Raw genomic sequence first — 18415 nt, 5'->3', positions numbered from 1 at the left:
AGTCCAGATTAGCAAGCTTTTAAACTGTACTAATTATCACCATAAATCTGCATAGTGTACATTGTCCTTAGTTGTACAAGATTCTCACAAGTTTTGAGTCCTCACTTTCATTCTTTTATTACCTGTTGAATATAGCTGCTCTATTTTCTGTCATTTTTTCTTTAGTATCTATGTTGATTAAACTATGCTCATTTTCTTGCTATATTTCTTGAAAATTTTTATCAGTCTTTCAGCAGACTAAATCTGTCTACTAAGTTTTCTTACTGAGTATGTCTCTGCTTGTATCTTGGATTTATAAACCTTTGTTTGGGGTCAGGCAATGAAGAAATATTTACCGAGTGCCAACTATGTACCAAAGCGAGGAAACATATTAATTACCTGCCGTAAGCTCACTCTAAATTATTTCTGTCTAGGCTCTGCCTATAAATTCATATATGCTATTCTCTATAATTAATATGTTTTTCCAATATATAAAACTATGATCTTCTGAGGATGAATATATTTTATCAGTTAAATAGAACTTCAATTTTCATCTCAACCAAATATGCTTAGAAGAAAAAAGACTTGTTTTGTTTTCTTTAGATATTTTTTCTGGTGTTTAGTAAGTCCAGTTCTGTAGGTTCTTATATTTAATGTATATTAATACAAATTATGCTCTTACATAAAATTTTTGAAATGCAAAAACTTCTGTGGCTAGACATTAGTTCTAATAATACAGTCTCAGCAGTTGAGGTTTCCAAATGATTTTATACATTTTGAGTGCTTTTTCTCTGAAATTATCAGAATCCTATCTTATCTGCCGGTGATATGATTTTACTTTCATAAGTGGCTATGCACCATTCCTTTCTTTGGCTGCCAGAGAAAGTACTTTTACTGTTGCCTCTAACACTGAGAAAGCTGTTCCAGGTCCAGGACACTATAATGTTTCAGAGGTGCAGGTAAATTTATAATAGTTATTATAATTGTCTGAGCTAATAAAAATCATGCTTTCTTCCTCTAATAGACTAACATGTCATTTGTCATATTTTATTTTCCCTTCATATGATCTTCTTTTACCTTTCAATCTATATTTTGCAATTAGAATAAGAGAAAAACAAATGTGTTCACTGTCGGTTGTCTGGTTGGGTGTTTGTCATTAATCCACGTATTCTATAAGACATAAAACATTGTTACATGCCTCATAGACCTTGAGATTCCTGAATGGGAGAATAGGACTACTGAATTGATTAAGGCCCATGAAAGTTGTGCAGATGGTCAAAATATGTAGAATAAGGATGGCAACAGAGTGAAGGAATTGGTTTGTGTGCCATATTCTAAAGCTATAGCTATTGCCATTGTCTTCTATTTCTCAAGAGTCTGTGACCAGAATATCTTCACTGGTCCATTTATGTTCAGAAACAGTGGTTGTAACTCCAGTCTTTATAATCGTTAATATCAAGTTTTCCCTTTTCATGTAAATTTTGTACTCATTCATAATGACTCCTACTTGACCCTAGCAGACCTTTATCTCCCCTGTTGGAGGCCCAGATCAAGTCATTGATGCCTTAATTTTTACATCAGATTTTCTCAATTATTAATGGCAATGATTCTACCAGTTAGGGGTTTTTGGTTGCAAGCAATAAAATGGATTTTTAAAACAGATCCTAGGTTTATCATAGATTTATAGGTAAGGTACTTGGGTGGCTCATAGACTTGAAGGAAGAATTGAGCAGTCAGGACTTAAAGAAGGATAGGACTAAGATAATCCCAGGTATTTCGGTAGTAAGAACTTCTGCATCATTCAATGGGAAACTGCCATTAGATAACTTAATTCTATAACTTCTTCCACTTTTTATGTGTGACAACACTCACGATTAAAATCCCCAGTAGGGAAAATCTGATTGGTCCAGTTTTATTATGGACCCACACCTATGATTCCTGGGCCAGGGGTTCCTGTGTTTAGAGGCTCCTTTAAAATCACAAAATATAGGGGAGGTTTGATTGTCCCAAGGATGGCAAATATGCTGTTACAAGCAGATAATAGAAGGGATGCTGGACAGATAAAAACAATAGATTTCCATTATTTTTCACCCCTTGACTGCCTAGTTCTCTCTCATGCACACAACATACACACACTTCTTCCCATATATATAATTTTAAAAGTGCAATTATTTTATGTATAATTTTCCTTCCCAGAAGGAGCCAAATTAGTATCTAGCTACTGCATTCAAAGATGGTATTACAGTGTCACTGCTAAATGAATCCTGGATCTCTAGATTTAGGCTATTTCTTGTTCTTGAATATTCCTGTTTCATTATTCTGCAACTTATAGATTCGATGGTAAATATAACATGAGCTATTATAAAGAACTGGTTAGGATTGTGGAGGTAGACTGGAGCTACCTCTAGACTACCTAGATTCAAAATCCATCTCTGCTGCTTACTAGCTTTGAGTTTTAATCTTAACCACTTAATCTCTTTGGGTCTTAGTTTCCTCATCTATTAAGTAGGGGTAATAACTTGGTAGGCTTTTTCTAAGGATTAAATATATTAATAAGCATTTAGAATAGTGCCTTATTATAGTTGGCACTCAATAAATTTTAACCATTATTAGTGTTGCCATTTTATAATAGAAAGGGGAAAAAATAGAGGAAAAATGAAAGGAAGTGTTGTATGAAGCAAGGAAATACAGGTGGGGACCTGTTCTGTTTCTGTAACTGAACGCGAGGCTACGGGTAGCTTAAGATTTTTCCATTACTCGTTCCATGTTCCCCATGTCTTCAACAAGAACTTTATCCAGTAGAGTTCTAAGCTTAGTGGGATCACCAGACTCTTCAGATCTAAGGCGTCTCAGCTCTTGGTTCTTAGGCTTGCTTTTTAACCTTTAAATAAACTTGCTCTTAGCATTTTCACTGGCTTACTTAGTAGGCTCTGCAGGGTGTTCCCTGTGTTCCATCCCACCACACTCCTCTTGGCTCTCATTAGTCCTGTTTTTCTGTCCGGGTCAGGGTTAATCACCCCAGCCAGTACACAAACCTTATTTTGTTTTCTGCTTGGTAGCGTAAAGAACCTGGAATGGCCAGTTGGTGGTTCAACTTCCAATTCAGGGAAACATGTCTTGCTTCTCCCTGGCATCTTAAAACTTTCAGAAAACTAGAACCTAAAGCACAAAAAGCAAAACAGTAAATAGTGGGACATTAGACTTAATCGTTAGAAGTGTCACTCCTGCCTACACTCCATGGCTCACAGACCAGACCAGCATATTATGGGTATATGGGCTCGCTAGTTCTACCAGTATTTCCCTCATTAAGCCTGATCTGTAACTCCGGTGTTCCAAGAGGGAAATGTAATAAAAAAACATAATAGGTAGATTTCAAACTTGTTAAATGTGACAGGTATCAAGATGTTGGAGTGTTATTTTATTTTATTTTAAAATTTATTTATTTATTTATTTTTGGCTGTGTTGCGTCTTTGTTTCTGTGTGAGGGCTTTCTCTAGCTGCGGAGAGCGGGGGCCACTCCTCATAGCGGTGCGCGGGCCTCTCGCTGTCGTGGCCTCTCTTGTTGCGGAGCACAGGCTCCAGACGCGCAGGCTCAGTAATTGTGGCTCATGGGCCTAGTTGCTCCGCGGCATGTGGGATCTTCCCAGACGGGGGCTCGAACCCGTGTCCCCTGCATTGGCAGGCAGATTCTCAACCACTGCACCACCAGGGAAGCCCTGGAGTGTTATTTTATATTAATACTGATTTTAGTCAGTTCCTGTAAAATAATATAAAGTGCAATTTAGATCAAATTTTATTCCAAATTGGGTACATTTCTTGGATTTCAAGAATAAGAAATTAGGAAGTGTGCTTTTTTGTATAATAGATGATCTAAGAAAAAGAGTTCTGGTATTCTCTACTTTTCTTCTTAAAATTATAAACAAGTGCCAAGAGATGATTGATTTCCTTTGTTTAAAAAAATGACTTATTACTTATTTACATAGTTGCTGTTGATTTTTTTGTAGTTTTAGGCTAAATTCTTGCAGAACTTTTAGAAGTTCAAGAAGTGTGAATTTATCATACTATTTGAAAAATAAAGGGCATTTCATTTTATTTTATTTTATTTATTTATTTTTGCAGTACGCAGGCCTCTCACTGTTATGGCCTCTCCCGTCGCGGAGCACAGGCTCCGGACGCGCGGGCTCAGCGGCCACGGCTCACAGGCCCAGTCACTCTGCAGCATGTGGGATCTTCCCGGACCGGGGCACGAACCCATGTCCCCTGCATTGGCAGGCGGACTCTCAACCACTGCGCCACCAGGGAAGCCCAGGGCATTTCATTTTAAATAGCTGAATTAGGAAACATATTTGTAATGTGACATAGGTTACATATTCTGTAAATAATTAATATATTAGATAATAATTAAAGGGATAATCTTACTGGAAATTAATGCATGTATTTAACAACTTATCTTTATACTTTTCTTTTGGAAGCATAGGTTGACATGTTGCTTTCTGTCAGAAGTTAGTAAATATTATTTGGAGACTTCACATGAAATTAAAAAAAAACAAAAATGTGGGTTGTATTTGTGAGGGCCCACCTCCACTGCTAAATACAGAATACTTGAAGCTTTTATAAAAGCAGAATATTTGGGAGTTGAAATTCTTTTCCCCTATTTGGTCTCCTCTATTTCTCTCTTCCTCTTATGGTTATTTCACTTTGGCTATGGTTGTGGCCATTATTCACAAGTTGGGGTTGGGGGTATAAGTTTTGCTTTTATAGCTCTTGCCCAGTTATAGGCAAAACAATTTCCTTTGTTTCCTTTAGCATATCTGAAGCATGTTACTTTTTTTCAAAAGGAAAAGAAAAATAGAAAGCATAAAGGAAATTTGCTTAGTAGAAAAGAACATAAAGGAAATTAAGAAAATAAAAGAAGCAGAAGAATCAAATTTACAAAGTACAAGCTTCTGATCCTTTGATAATTAACTTATTAAGTCATGTAATTTGTTTTGTTCATATCCTGTTTCCTAGGATGATTCCCACTCCAGAATTTCAGTATAAATGTCACTTATGTTTTCTGGTTGTCTTCTAGTTTCAGACCTGTTTCTGCATGGCAGATACCGTTTTGTTCCTTGTTACATGAGAATGGTTCTAGATGTGGGGATGTCTTCCCTGGGTCCAGATAAATAGTTTATTTCTTATTTCTCACTAGCTAGGCCTAGGAATAGATGTCCAGATTAGGTTTGATTTTTGATTGGAGAGATACACCTCATTAGAGCTGAATGATAGTCTATCATATGTGATGCAGGGCATGACCTCACACTTCATATGAGACTCTGCTTCCTGTAGAGCTGAGAGATTGCTAACAATATAAAAATTCATCAAATAGCCTTTGCATATAGACAAAGCATAGTTCTCAAGAAGTACTAAGACCATTGTCTCACAGGTTTTTATATAAAATGTATAATTACTTAGTAATATAATTTTGGGTCATTTATCTGACATATGCAAGTTCCTTTTGTAACCATTTGTAAAATAGTAGAATTGGTAATTATGAATAATCTGAAAAAATCCTGGTTAATTTGTACACAGTTAAAAAAAATCAAATTGATTTTACTATCCTCTGTTGAAGTATTCAATATAAATTCAAATTGCAGTTTGAAATGTCAGATCGTAGAGACTATAGTAATGGCTTGCAAAGAATGAAAATTTGAGATCTTGTCTTTTCACGTGATTTTATTATTTAATCTAACTTGTTAATTTTTTTACAAAATCATTAAAGTCTACTCTTATAGATCCAAACTCTTTAAACATAAGGATTGTGATCTTATTAAAACAGTAATCAAGTAGCTAATTGACTATCTAATTTGACTCATTTTTTTAAAAAGAAGACCTCTTTTGTGTATTTCTTAAAAGCTGAATAAAGCTGAATAAGATGCAAACTAAAGATAAGCTCAGTTAATAGTGAATGTGAACAACTGACATGTACATGTCATGTGAAAAGGCCTGTTGGTAAATCAATAACAAAAAAACCTTATCTGATCAATCAAATGCCAACAACTGTTGGGGTGGCCAAAAAGTTTGGGTTTTTCCATAACAGCGTACAAAATCCCGAATGAACTTTTTGGCCAACCCAATGTTAATATGAATCATCTTTGCAATGATTGAACTGTGACTGTTTAGTGAAACTAGTATGATGGAATTTTATTTGAATTAACTGGCTATTAGCCAGTTGATAAATTTCAGATTCTAGAGGATCCAGATATGTGGCATGGAGAGCCATGGACAATTCCTCCCAGGACTCTTCTCTGCAATAAACAATGTTTAAAGCTAATCTGAGCATAAAACCGAGCTGTTGCCAATAAAACTGTGTAAACATCTCTGGAAATGACCAAAATGTTATTCATGAAAATAATTAATCCTAAACAAGCTTGGAAGGTTTGCTTTTCCCCTCCAATACGAGCATTTTTAGCTCATTTCTGAGGTATAAGTTCTCCAGGGGCCTGTAAACATAAGCATACACTCTTTATTCTTGCTTCACAGCTTTGGAGATTCCTTTGTGTTTGATTCCTGTTTTAAAACTGAGTGTTGCATTCTCTTAGAGTGTTCAAAGTACAGTAAATTTTAGTTTGAGTTCAGCATTAAAACTGACAGCTCTAATTGTCATCCTTTCTTATTACCCTCTCTCATTAGACAGTTGTCTTCAGTCAAGAGCCTTAACTTTCTCAGGCTGAGTTTTAAAACTATTAATATTCATATTAATATGTAATATTTATCAAATAGGTATTAATTTTAAAGTGTTTCTTTTAATTATTTCATTTTTTCTCTACAATTTAGTATAATATAAAAGGAGGCCAAAGTCTACAAAACTGGGAGAAATGTTTTAAGAAGTTTATTTCAGATGGTCCAGGGCCAGCAAGCTATGATCAGTCTTATCCTGGAACGTTAGCTATGAACAGAAAAATACTAGAGGCTAAAGAGCATCTTCAGTCAGTACATGCTATTTTGAATTATGCTTCTAAGGCCTTTTTTTAAAATTAAAGTAGAAATGGTTTACTGTTTTATGTGATTAGTACATTTAAAAAACTTACCATAAAAATTAGTAGGTTTATTAGTATCCATATTGTAGTTTATAATTAAATGAATATTTGATGTTTATAAACTTTAGTTTTTAACCATGTTAATATTTGACTTCACTTCTGCTTTTGATAAATCTACAATATCTCTTCTAATGTCTGTGGTGAACAGAAAGTAAGGGAGATTTAAAAAACTGGCTAAGTGGTTTACCTCTCTATATAGAGGAAACTCCTGTGTAAGTACTGTTAATAACACCGTGAAATTTGAAACATGACCCCTGAAATAAATAAGCTCAAAATTTAGATGAGAGAGATAATATAGATCATTACTAATGTAAGATGAAATGTGACAGGTGCTAAGTGAATGATCATGTGATTAAATGCCATAGGAATTTAAAGGAAGAAGATGTATTTCATAACAGCTTATGGAAAAACCTGAACGAACTTTTCGGCCAACTCAATGTTATGAGAGAGTCTAATTTGTAGGGGATTTATAGAGGAGGTTGGCTTTGAAGAATAGGGTTGGAATATGCATTCTAGGCATGGAGGACCACATGAGTGCAGATAGAGAAGTGGGATCTTATGGAGGACAATGAGATTATTTTGACTGGAGTGAAGAATTTGTGTAGGAGATTAGCAGGTGATATGTTTGGAAAGGTACATTGGTGTTATATAAAGAATAATCTTTACACCAAAAGCCTACCCCTTTGAAATAATTAATAAAATCTAGCAGATTTTGGTCATAGTTTATTTAGCATAGTTCCCTCTCCTCTTTCCATAACAACTTCACATAGCTCATATTAAATTTTAATCAGTTCTTTGTTTAGGAGGATATATTTTAGGGCTAAGTACTCAGTTGAATAATGTCAGTGTAATGACAATAAGGTTAAGGTTTATAAGTATACTTAAATATCAGCTCTTTCATGTGTGTGGACAAAGTAAATGTTCATTTACTCATGAAAGTGTTTATCAGACATTTTTTGAGTAACTATGTGAACCAGACATAATGCTAGGCACTGATAATACTTAGAAGATAAATCACTGCTCCCTGGGATCTATAACTTTAACAGGGAAGTAATGAATGGAATTCAGCACAAAACAGTTGATGAAATGCTATTTTAATAAACATTTAATAAAAATTTTTACTAGTAGCCCGAAGTAGATAGTTGTTGGAGGGAATTAGGGATATCACAAACTGGATGTTGAAGAAGCATTCACTAAGGTTGGGGCTACATTTTGGAAAGTCTTGACATCATGCAAATAATTTTTGAAAGTAGTGAATGGAGGGGAGGCCATTCAATACTTTCCTGTTTTAATTTGGTAACCAGTCTCATAAGCATCACTGAAACTACTTAATAGTTGTCTCTAATGATAAAAAAAAGTGAAATTCTGCCAGTGATAGTATGTTTATGACACAGTTGTATATTGGGCATGTGTGCAGTCAACTCTAGCATTTATTTATTTATTTAAAACCTACAGAGGATCAATATATTCTTTTTTTGATAGAAGTTGCAGACTCTATTTTTATTTTTTAATGAATATATGAGCTTCCCTTCATTTTTTCCTTGTTGGTTATCTATTTTAAATATATCTATTATAAATATATTCTTAATAAGTAATTTTTCATATTACTAAATTATTTAAATGCCAGTATTTTATTTGATGTATTCTATACTGGTATTTCTAATATATGTTACTCCTTTCTGTTTTTACTTAAATTATAAAATGTTTTCCATTAAAGGAAATTTTGAAAAAAGGATAAGCACCTTAAAACTTCTGACTCTAACATTGATAATTCTGTTAATTTTTGCAAAGTTCTTTTCAGTATCAAATCGTATATGTATATGATTTTATACATTTACATATAATTTTATATAACTTACATAGCTATAGTAATAAATTCAATTTTATATTTTAAATTTCCATTTAGCACCATATCAGACATTTTCCTTGCTACATGGTCTGTAAAATTAGGATATTTATATAGGGCACCGGTAAGATGAAGGTAAGTCAGGAGCTGGAAAGGAATGAAGCCAGAAAATGTTACAGAAAATATAAAGTTTGTTTTTACCTGGCAGATACTATGATAGCATAGCACAAGTAACCACTTTGAACTGCTGATTGCTGATGTGACTGTAGGAATGAATGCCTGTTTTTGGAATCACTTATGCTTGCTATACTAAGCAAGATAAATAACTGAGCCAGGTGAGAGATTCCATATCTCTAAAAGTGGCTTTAACAGTAGTTTAGTTTATATTATGGTTTATGTTACTATTTAATAGTAGTTTGGTTAAATCTTGGTTTATATTATGAGGTAAGACTTGAATTCACTCTTTTAAATTACTTTTACAGACAAACACTTTTGGTTTATATTATAAAACTCATAAAGTCAATATTGAATAGTTGTCTTTTAGTAAAATTTAATATTTGTTTGTTCATTCCTTTTCTTGCCTTTGAGTAAATAATATATATATATATATTTTTTTTACAGAAAATGTCAAGGGCACTTACAGTTTCCAGAAGTGTTGATGTTCCTTCAATTCCTTCTTGTGGACGGTCATATGGTTATCATATTAATGAGGATGGCAGTATCACAGAACATTTTCCACCTGCTATTGACAGTACACTAGGTCCAGCATACTATAAACCTCAATTTGTAAGCATGATACATTTCACACTGACCGTTGGAAGACTGTTTATTATTATGCATGTTCTAGTTAATGTAATACTAACTGCAGTAACAGATAGACCCCCAAATCTCAATGGCTTAATGCAACAGAAATTCTTTTTTTCCTCATTCATATGAACATTTCTTGTTGATAAGAGATGTTCCTCCATGTAGAGATTCAGCGACACAGGCTTATTCCATTCATGTTACTGTCATCTCCAAAGGCCTTGGTGTCATCTGTATCCAGCTCGCAGAAGGGGAAAGAGGACAGAGAACTGGTAGTGGGGGTTTTTTGTAGGCTAGGCCTGGTAGTTAAATTTCAGGCACATGGACACACTTAACTCCAAGGAGCCTGGGAAATACAGTCTAACTGTATCCAGGAAAAAGAGGAAATAGTTTAATAGTTTAAGCTTAGGCTAAAGCACCTTATGAAACCATTTGGTTTTTGGCATTAGGTATACTGGGGTATTTTGGAGTCTTAGATACTTTGAATTGTTAAGTTTTTATTCCTAAAATATTTTTATTATAATTTATATAATTGCACATAGAGTTGAACAAACATAAAAACAGATAACCATGTACCCACCATCTCATATAACACATATTAAAATTTTATTACACTCGAATTAGCTATATTTTAAAATAATTATATTATTACAATTATTATCCTACCCAATTTCCCTCCCTCCATTCTTTTCCCTTTGCCAGAGTAAACAGTAAATCTTTACTACATATAAATAACAATATGTATTGTTGTATGATTTAAAACATTTAAGTAAATGTTATCACCTGGCATGCAGGTTGCTTGCTATTTCACTTAATGTTATATTTTCTAGATTTAGTTATATCAATATACTAGATCTAATCCATTCATTGTTTCCAATTAGTGAGTTTATTTTTAAAAAAATAATTTTAAATTTTGAAATAATTTCAGATTGATAGAAAAGTTAAAAGAATAATACAAATAATTCCCATATACCTTTCACTTAGATCCTGCAGTTAATGCTTTATCACATTTGCTTTATCATTTCCCCTCTATATTTATATTCTTATTTTAATTAAGCAATTTCAGAGTACATTTAAGACATGATGCCCCTTTACTCCTAAATACCTTTAATGTAAAATTTCTAAGAACAAGAATTCTCTTTTATAACCACAATGTAATTATCAAAATCAGAAAAATTTCATTCATATAATCCTATTATCTAATCTGTAGATATTTTAAAAATATTACTAATTATCTCAATGATATTCTTTAAAAAATGAGTTTTGGTCAAGAGTCCCATCTGGTATTACAAGTTGCATTTAGTTGTCGTGTCTCTTTAGAGTCCTATCATTGGGAACAGTTCTTCAGTCTTGCTTTGTCTTTTGTAACCTTGACTTTTTGAAGAGTACAGGCTGTTTAATTTGTAGAATATGTCTCAGTTTCGGATTCGTGTATATTTTATCATGATTAGGATGAGTTTATATATTTTAGCAGGAATGCTACATAAGTGAAGCATCCTTCTCAATGTATCACATAAAAAGGCGCAGGATGTTTACTTATCCCGTAGTTGGTGATGTTAACTTGAGGGGGTGTCTTTTGGTTTTATCTACTGTAAAGTTACTATTTTAAAAAATTTATAAATATTTTGGAGAGGTTACTTTAAGAATGAGTAGATATCCTATTCCTTATCAAACTCTCACCTATTAGTTTAACATCCATTGATGATGCCTGAATCAATTTTACTGTGATGTTTATCAAATGGTGGTTTTCTAATGTCATATTTTCTTTAACATTTTTTTTGTTGACACTTTACTTACTATAAAGAACAGCTTTATATTCTCCATTTATGTATTTATATCAGTATGGGTTCATGAATTCCTGTTTTACTGAAAAGGTTGTAATTCATTACTCTCACTATTTATTTTGAGGTTAAAATGATCTAATATTTGACCCTTGGGAGCCCTTTCAGTCTGCTTGTTGTGTCTTTTTGACATATCTCCATCATTCTTTGAGCATTTCTTTATTTTATGGCACAATAAAATGTTGCAGGTTCATCTTATTTTTTCCGTTGCCACAGCTGTTGGAATCAGTCATTTCCTCAAGGAGCTCTACTTTCATTTAGTGGAGAATGATATTTCAAAACAAGATCAGTACACTAGGTACATTTGGGGTATTATTCCTTCTAGGCCGTCTCAACGGACAAAGTTAGAAATCTATACTTTTTCTTATCTGTCTATTAAAAACTTTGAGCTTATATTGATATCTCTGATTCCAGTTCAGTGCCACATGTTTATTCTTGTATTTCCTTTTCTGTGTTTGATCTCCCTTCTCCCACAGTGAGAAGCTTGGTTCCCACTATCCTCAATATATTTACTTATTTGCTTAATCTTGTAAAACACTGAACATAGTTTCAGGATTGCTAACCCATCACTTCAAAAACCAGACTTGAGAAGGTACAAAGCTCTTACCTCTATGTGACCTTTGGGAAGTGAAAGCTAAGACAGACTTGTAAACTGCCTACTTGAGTGTTGAAGGTGTGTCTCAACACATGCACAGTGCACCTCTGCAAAGGCTGGAGACCTACTCGTTCAAAGCATTAAGAAAACCTCTGTCCAACGATTACCTGACCAGTCGGGTAGCCAGACCGAGACTTACGTGGACACACGTGACAGAGAATATAGAATTTAGAGAATTAGTCCAGAAATCACTAAACAGAAAAACCCACAATAAACCTTTGGGTCAGGAGGGAGATTCTGATTTTCAGAGTTGCCACATTATATTATCTAAGATGTCTGGTTTTCAACAAAAAATTATGAGACATGCGAAAACAACAACAGAAATATGACCCATACATAGGAGAAGAAGCAATCATTCGAAACTGTTCTTGAGGAAGCCAGGATGTTGGACTTATTAGACAAAGTCTTTAGTTCAACTATTTTAAATATATTCAAGTAAATAAAGGAAGGTATGTCTAAATAATTAAAGGGGAATATAAAAACAATGTCTCACCAAACAGACAGTATCAATAAATATAGAAGTTATAAAAAACAGCCACGTAGAAATTCTGGAGTTGAGAAGTACAATCATGGAAATGAAAAATTCTCTAGAGGGATTCACTAGTGGATTTGAACTGGCAAAAGAAAGAATTAGCAAACTTGAAGACGAGTCAATTGATATGCAACCTGATGAACAGGAAGAAAAAAGTATGAAGAAAAATAAACATAACATCCGAGACTTGGGGGACACCATCAAGCACACCAACGTATGCATAATGAGGGTCAAAGAAGGAGAGAAGAAAAAGGGGAAAGAGAGAATAGTTGAAGAAATAATAACTTGAAAACATCCCAAATTTGCTGACAAACAATCTACACATACAAGAAGCTCATTGAATTGCAAATAGGATAAATTCAGAGAGATGCACACCTAGATATATCACAATCAAACTGTTGAAGCCAAAGACATTGAGAAATCTTGAAAGCAGCAAGAAGAGTGACAAGAAATCCCCAAGAAGATTAACAGCTGACTTATCAGAAACCATGGAGGCTGGAAGGCAGTGAAGTGATATATTCAAAGTACTGAAATAAAAAAGATTGCTAATCGAGAATTCTGCAACCAGCAAAACTATTCTTTGAAAATGAAGACAAAATTAAGACATTCCCAGATAAACAGAAACTGATAGATTTTGTCTGTAGTACACCCTCTAAAAGAAATAGAGTTCCTTAGGATGAAATGAAAGTTCATTAGACAATCACTCACAATCTGTTTAAAGAATTAAAGTACAAAGGTAAAGGTAAATAGACAGGCTGGTATTTTACTTTTAGTTTGTAACTCCTCTTTTTAAATTTCTATTGATTATAGAACACACTAGAGATAATACATTTTATCTTCAAATACAGGTATTTGAAGACCTGATAGACTGCTCCTTACTATAAAACTTATGAATAACCAACTTACCTCTGATAAAATGGAGAGTAAAGATATTGCAAGTTATAGGTATGTCTCCTGTTCACACCCTTAGAATTCCCATTTCTTTCTGGCTATAGGGTCTTTTATCCCAGGAGTATTTTGCTCTTCCTGTCAATGCCATGCCTGTTTTTCCAGGCCTTGACTATCCTATCATCCTGTTAATAATATAAAAATAATTAGTTTTCATCCACAGACAGTGCCAGTATCTTAGGTATTTGAGTAAGATATGCTCAGAAGAACAATGGAGATAACTCTGTAAAAATTACATTGAAATTAATGGAAGTCCTGTGGTCTAATATCAGTATATTCTGTCCAAGGTAAAGGACAATTATGAAAGGTAGTGTAATGGAACTGGACTGCTTGTGTTTATTTCTTGGCTTCACTACTTAATAGTTATTTGTCTGCCAAGTTACTTAAGCTCTTTGTGCTAAGTTTTCTTATCTAAAATATGCTGGGAAAAACTTTGGTTTAATATATTGGAACTAGTATTTCTTTTTCACAGTAGTCATTGATCCTTGGTCTCAGCTTAAACAGTTTTCTGTTATTCTTAACTTAAATCCCAAAATGTTATTCTTGCTTTAAAATTATATTTTTTGTATATGCTATTTCTTTGTTTCAGAATAATGTATCATCCTTTAAAAGGCCAGAATAATGCCTCCAAGCTAGATGTGCAAAACTTTTTTCATGTATGAATAAACATTACTTTAACATATAAAATTTGATTTCTTTCTGGCTACATTATTATTCATAGAAGAGAGAAATAACAATAAGAAAATTTATTCTACAATTTTAATAGGTCCAATTTGATGACCTATTTTAGTAATTACTGATTTGATCCAACTTGTATTTATTAGAATAAAATCTAGATCAAATTTAAGAAAACATGTTTGTAAAAACATAGTTTTACGTATAAATTAAAGACATAGTGGTTAATATTCAAGAAGATTCAACAAAGCTTAATTTGAATTGTGATATTTTCTGAAATCTCCATCTTGAATTTGAGAGAAAAACTAGAGGTAGGGTAGCAAAGGTCAGTAGCTGAAGGCTTAATTTTCTTGTTTTTTCCTGCAGGGGAAAATAAAAACACAGGTGCCTCACAGACTATTATGAAATTGATACTGTAATGTTAATTCAAGTATTATCGAAATTTCTGGTAATTCTTTGTATCTCTTTAGCTGCTTTTTGAGATAATACTATATGTGGGCTCAGTTTCCAGATGTGAACATTAATAGAAAATTGAGAAAATAATCCAACAGATAGGTAATTATTGTGATTATTCCCTGAACTGTTGAAATAACATCTGCTGAAGGTATCTTATGTAGCTTAAATATAGAAGCAACTCTGAAATTACAAGTTGTATAAGACTCTAGCCAACAAATGGTAATTTTTAGCTGTATTTAATCTGTAAAGAGAAATCCTCTATATAAATTATTTTGTATAACATTTTGAATTAGAAAATTTAGCTTCTCTCTCTTTTTCAAAAGAAGAGCTCAGGTAACCATTAGAAGTCTGCTTTTCAGAGGTGGATTTCACAAGCAAAGTTTGTGGTTGGAATTATGACACTGACGTATTTGCTAATGATAACATGCTGGGAACTACCTGTGTGCTGCCACACTGGAATGCAGTCCATTAGTGTTTTGAACTGCCGCGCTTTGGGACTTTTAATTCTTCACAAATTCTGTTTCCACACTTAATTATGGAAAAGACATGAGAAGAAAGTTGCATAGCCCCTTCTTCATTGATTTCACTGTCAGTGAAAGTAGCAGTTAGCAATTCTTCAAGTTATATTACATCATTCACTTAAAATAATGCACCTCCGTGCTGAGTTTGCTTAAATTAAGTCATATTTTATTTGCTAATGATTTTCCAAGCTTGACGATGACCAATCTACAAAGATGGTATTGTCAACACTTCTTGTTTGTTTGTTTTTAATATCACATCCCTTTAATTTATTTTTATTTTTTGAATTTTACACAGCAGGTTCTTATTATCTATTTTATACATATTGGTGTATATATGTCAATCCCAATCTCCCAATTCATCCCACCACCAGCTGCCCCCACTTTCCCCCCTTGGTGTCCATACGTTTGTTCTCTACATCTGTTGTCAACACTTCTTGACATAAGGAGAGTGTTATTTAGAGTTGAGTACGTCAATTTGTTCCTTATTTTCTATCTGTATTTTTAAAAGTCTTTTAAATTAAATTTCCAATTGAACATTAACCTGAGAACTGTAGAGGTTAGTGAGTTAAGTAGTTCACATGGTTTAAATGAAATGAATTTCAGCGTATACACAGGAAAAGGATTTTGCTGGTGTCTTGAATGATGTGTGTTTATGTATGTGTGTGTGCATAGTCTTCCTGCTGGATTACCTTAAGAATTGTTAAACAGTTGACCTGCAAAATCACAATAATTAACCTGAGGAAAGCTTCTTAGACATAATTCTACTTGGATATAATTTCTCCTGAAATGCTGTGTAGAAGAATTACTATAAAATTGTAACTTATACTTTTTAGGGTATAAAAATATAATGTTAAAGATGATTTGTCAAAATGCTGTTTTAAAATACTGATTTTATTTTTACAAATCTATAGGCTATAGTAAATCAATATATTAGATATGCTCCTGCCTGAAATATAGAAAATATCTGGCATATCTAACATGGCTATATTTATTATATAAGAAGAGAGTTCTACATTTATTTCACTACTTACTAAGCCTAAAATCTTCACAATTATGAAACTTTGTTTCATTTCTAAGTAAAAATAAAGTACGAGTGAAAAAATTTTCACTTTCTGCCATCAAAACTGTGAATGTACTTTTAAAATCCATGCCTCTATTAAGTAATTTCATTTGAAAGATGGTCTAGAACACTTATTTTAGCAAAACAGTGTTGCATGGCTGATCATTCTTTCCTTTCCTGAAGCTCTGTGGGGTGCAGCAGTCTTCAGAGCTGCCATTGACCCAAAGCAATGGGCTGCTTTTCAGCTACTCTAGTGGATGCCATGGTTTCTTCCAGGACTCCTCTACTACCATCTGCTGCTCTGCTGGACATGTCAGTCTGTGCTATTTTTCTGTGCTGTTCTGCTAGTTGTTTTGGTGTTTGTCTCTGCACCCCCAGACCCAAAGCCTTTGGATGATCTGACTGCCTTATTTCCTTTTGTGTTACACTTAGAAGTGCTAAAGCAGTGTATACCCTATGCGTTAGAGAGATTGGTAGGATAGCCCTTTCAATTTTTATTCATAGCTCTGTTCCTCCTAGGACTGACAGGGGTCTGGGCTTGGGGATCGTATATAAACTAGACAACCTATTTATAACAGTAACAACAATAATAATAATATCAGTGTCTTACTTTGATTTGGTGCTTTGTAGTGTTATAGCTTCATAGTGTGTTAAAGCTGATCAGTGAAGAGGGGAAATACCTCTCTGCTCTTTGTGTTGTAGTTCATTAGAAGGAATCTGCATATCAATAAGCTAAGCACATTAAGACCACTTACAGTGCTGGAAGTATTCCTGGTGGGAATAAGGATTAATGCTTTTTATTTATGTAACAAGTTTTCCCAGGCTTTATTGGATTGTGGGTACTACAGAGAGTCACAATTATGTCAGTAACTCAAATATATGTATGTTGTCTCCTCCTGTTGATGTGGTAGACCTCCAGCCTTCCGCAAAGTTCCCCTTCACAGGGGCTTCTAGAAGGGCTGTCTCAACTATGCTTCTGAATAAGTCTGTTTCCACTGAGACAGCTTCTGTTCCCCCAGGCAGTTCCGTCTCTTGCCAGGTGGTGCTCTCTGCTGGGCATTTCCACACATATACTCCATCAGAGCGAAAGCTGCGTGATGAGCTGAGGTGAAGCTGGGGGGGATAGTGCTCTTCTCTCTTTGTTTTATACTCTATTAGATAGAATGCTCTAAAAGTAGTATTGATTTTTACCAGTGTTTTAATGAAATGTCTTTTAGATTTTTATCATAGCCCTTTTGCACTCTACAGAACACAGGCATAAATCCAGTGGGGGATTATCTGTTAGAAGGCAAATTCAGTCAACAGAAAATACTCAGTAGTTAGCATTGCCACTCTTTTGACAGTAAGATTTTCTAACTGGGTGTGGGTTACCATGATCAGCTGCTTCCCATAGGAATAGTTTTTGTGTTCACCTTCTGGTTGATTTGCTCTATTCACTAGACGTTCCAAAGTATGTCTGAATCTTATTTGGACATAGCTAGTAACTCCCTGTTTCTGTACCCTCAGCTGCAACATCCTCCATCACCCAAGCAAGGAACAAACAAGGAGATTTACTAAAATTGAAGCAGGAGAAACCTTTAGAAAACCTGTAATTCAATTTCTCTTTGAGATTGCCATCTATGATAAAAGAATCAAGAAAGGTCCCATTTCACTTCACGCAAACATCAAAGTTCTGTCAGAGATCGTGTTGGCCCCTGTTTAATTCTTTAAGGTCAGGTGGTGTAAAAGGGAAAGTTTAGTTGTATTGTGTTTGTATTTTATAATATTTGAGGGCTAGTTGTTAATGTTAAGTTCTAGGAAGTAAAAGGTGTTTTCACATAGTAGGGAATTTTAGTGCTGTACCAGCTTATTTTTGGATTTTGTTGTGCCATCCCAAAGCTTTCTAGAGTGGTGCCTTTCTAACTAGGAAGTCCTTGTTAGGAGACAGTGGCAGTGCTTCCAATTTATTTCCAACCATCCATGGCAAGAATGGAATGAGTTTTTGCATTCTTTCATCACTTCGTGTAATGGCACTGGTGC

General features: G+C 34.0%; 1 protein-coding gene across 1 annotated transcript in view; it reads left to right on the top strand.

Moving 5' to 3' along the window:
• The window catches only part of STPG2 (sperm tail PG-rich repeat containing 2), a 550510-nt gene that overhangs the window by 6909 nt on the left and 525186 nt on the right, over positions 1-18415 (top strand). Inside the window, 2 exon segments of the mRNA XM_029234789.1 lie at positions 827-938; positions 9526-9690. Of these exon segments, the coding sequence (XP_029090622.1) occupies positions 827-938; positions 9526-9690 (277 nt within the window).

Source organism: Monodon monoceros, unplaced genomic scaffold (assembly GCF_005190385.1).
Source record: "Monodon monoceros isolate NGI ecotype Baffin Bay Population unplaced genomic scaffold, NGI_Narwhal_1 Super_Scaffold_20, whole genome shotgun sequence".
In the NCBI taxonomy this organism is placed as follows: domain Eukaryota; kingdom Metazoa; phylum Chordata; class Mammalia; order Artiodactyla; family Monodontidae; genus Monodon; species Monodon monoceros.
The sequence above is the reverse complement of the archived record's forward strand: the minus strand, read 5'-3'. Positions and strand labels throughout refer to the sequence as shown.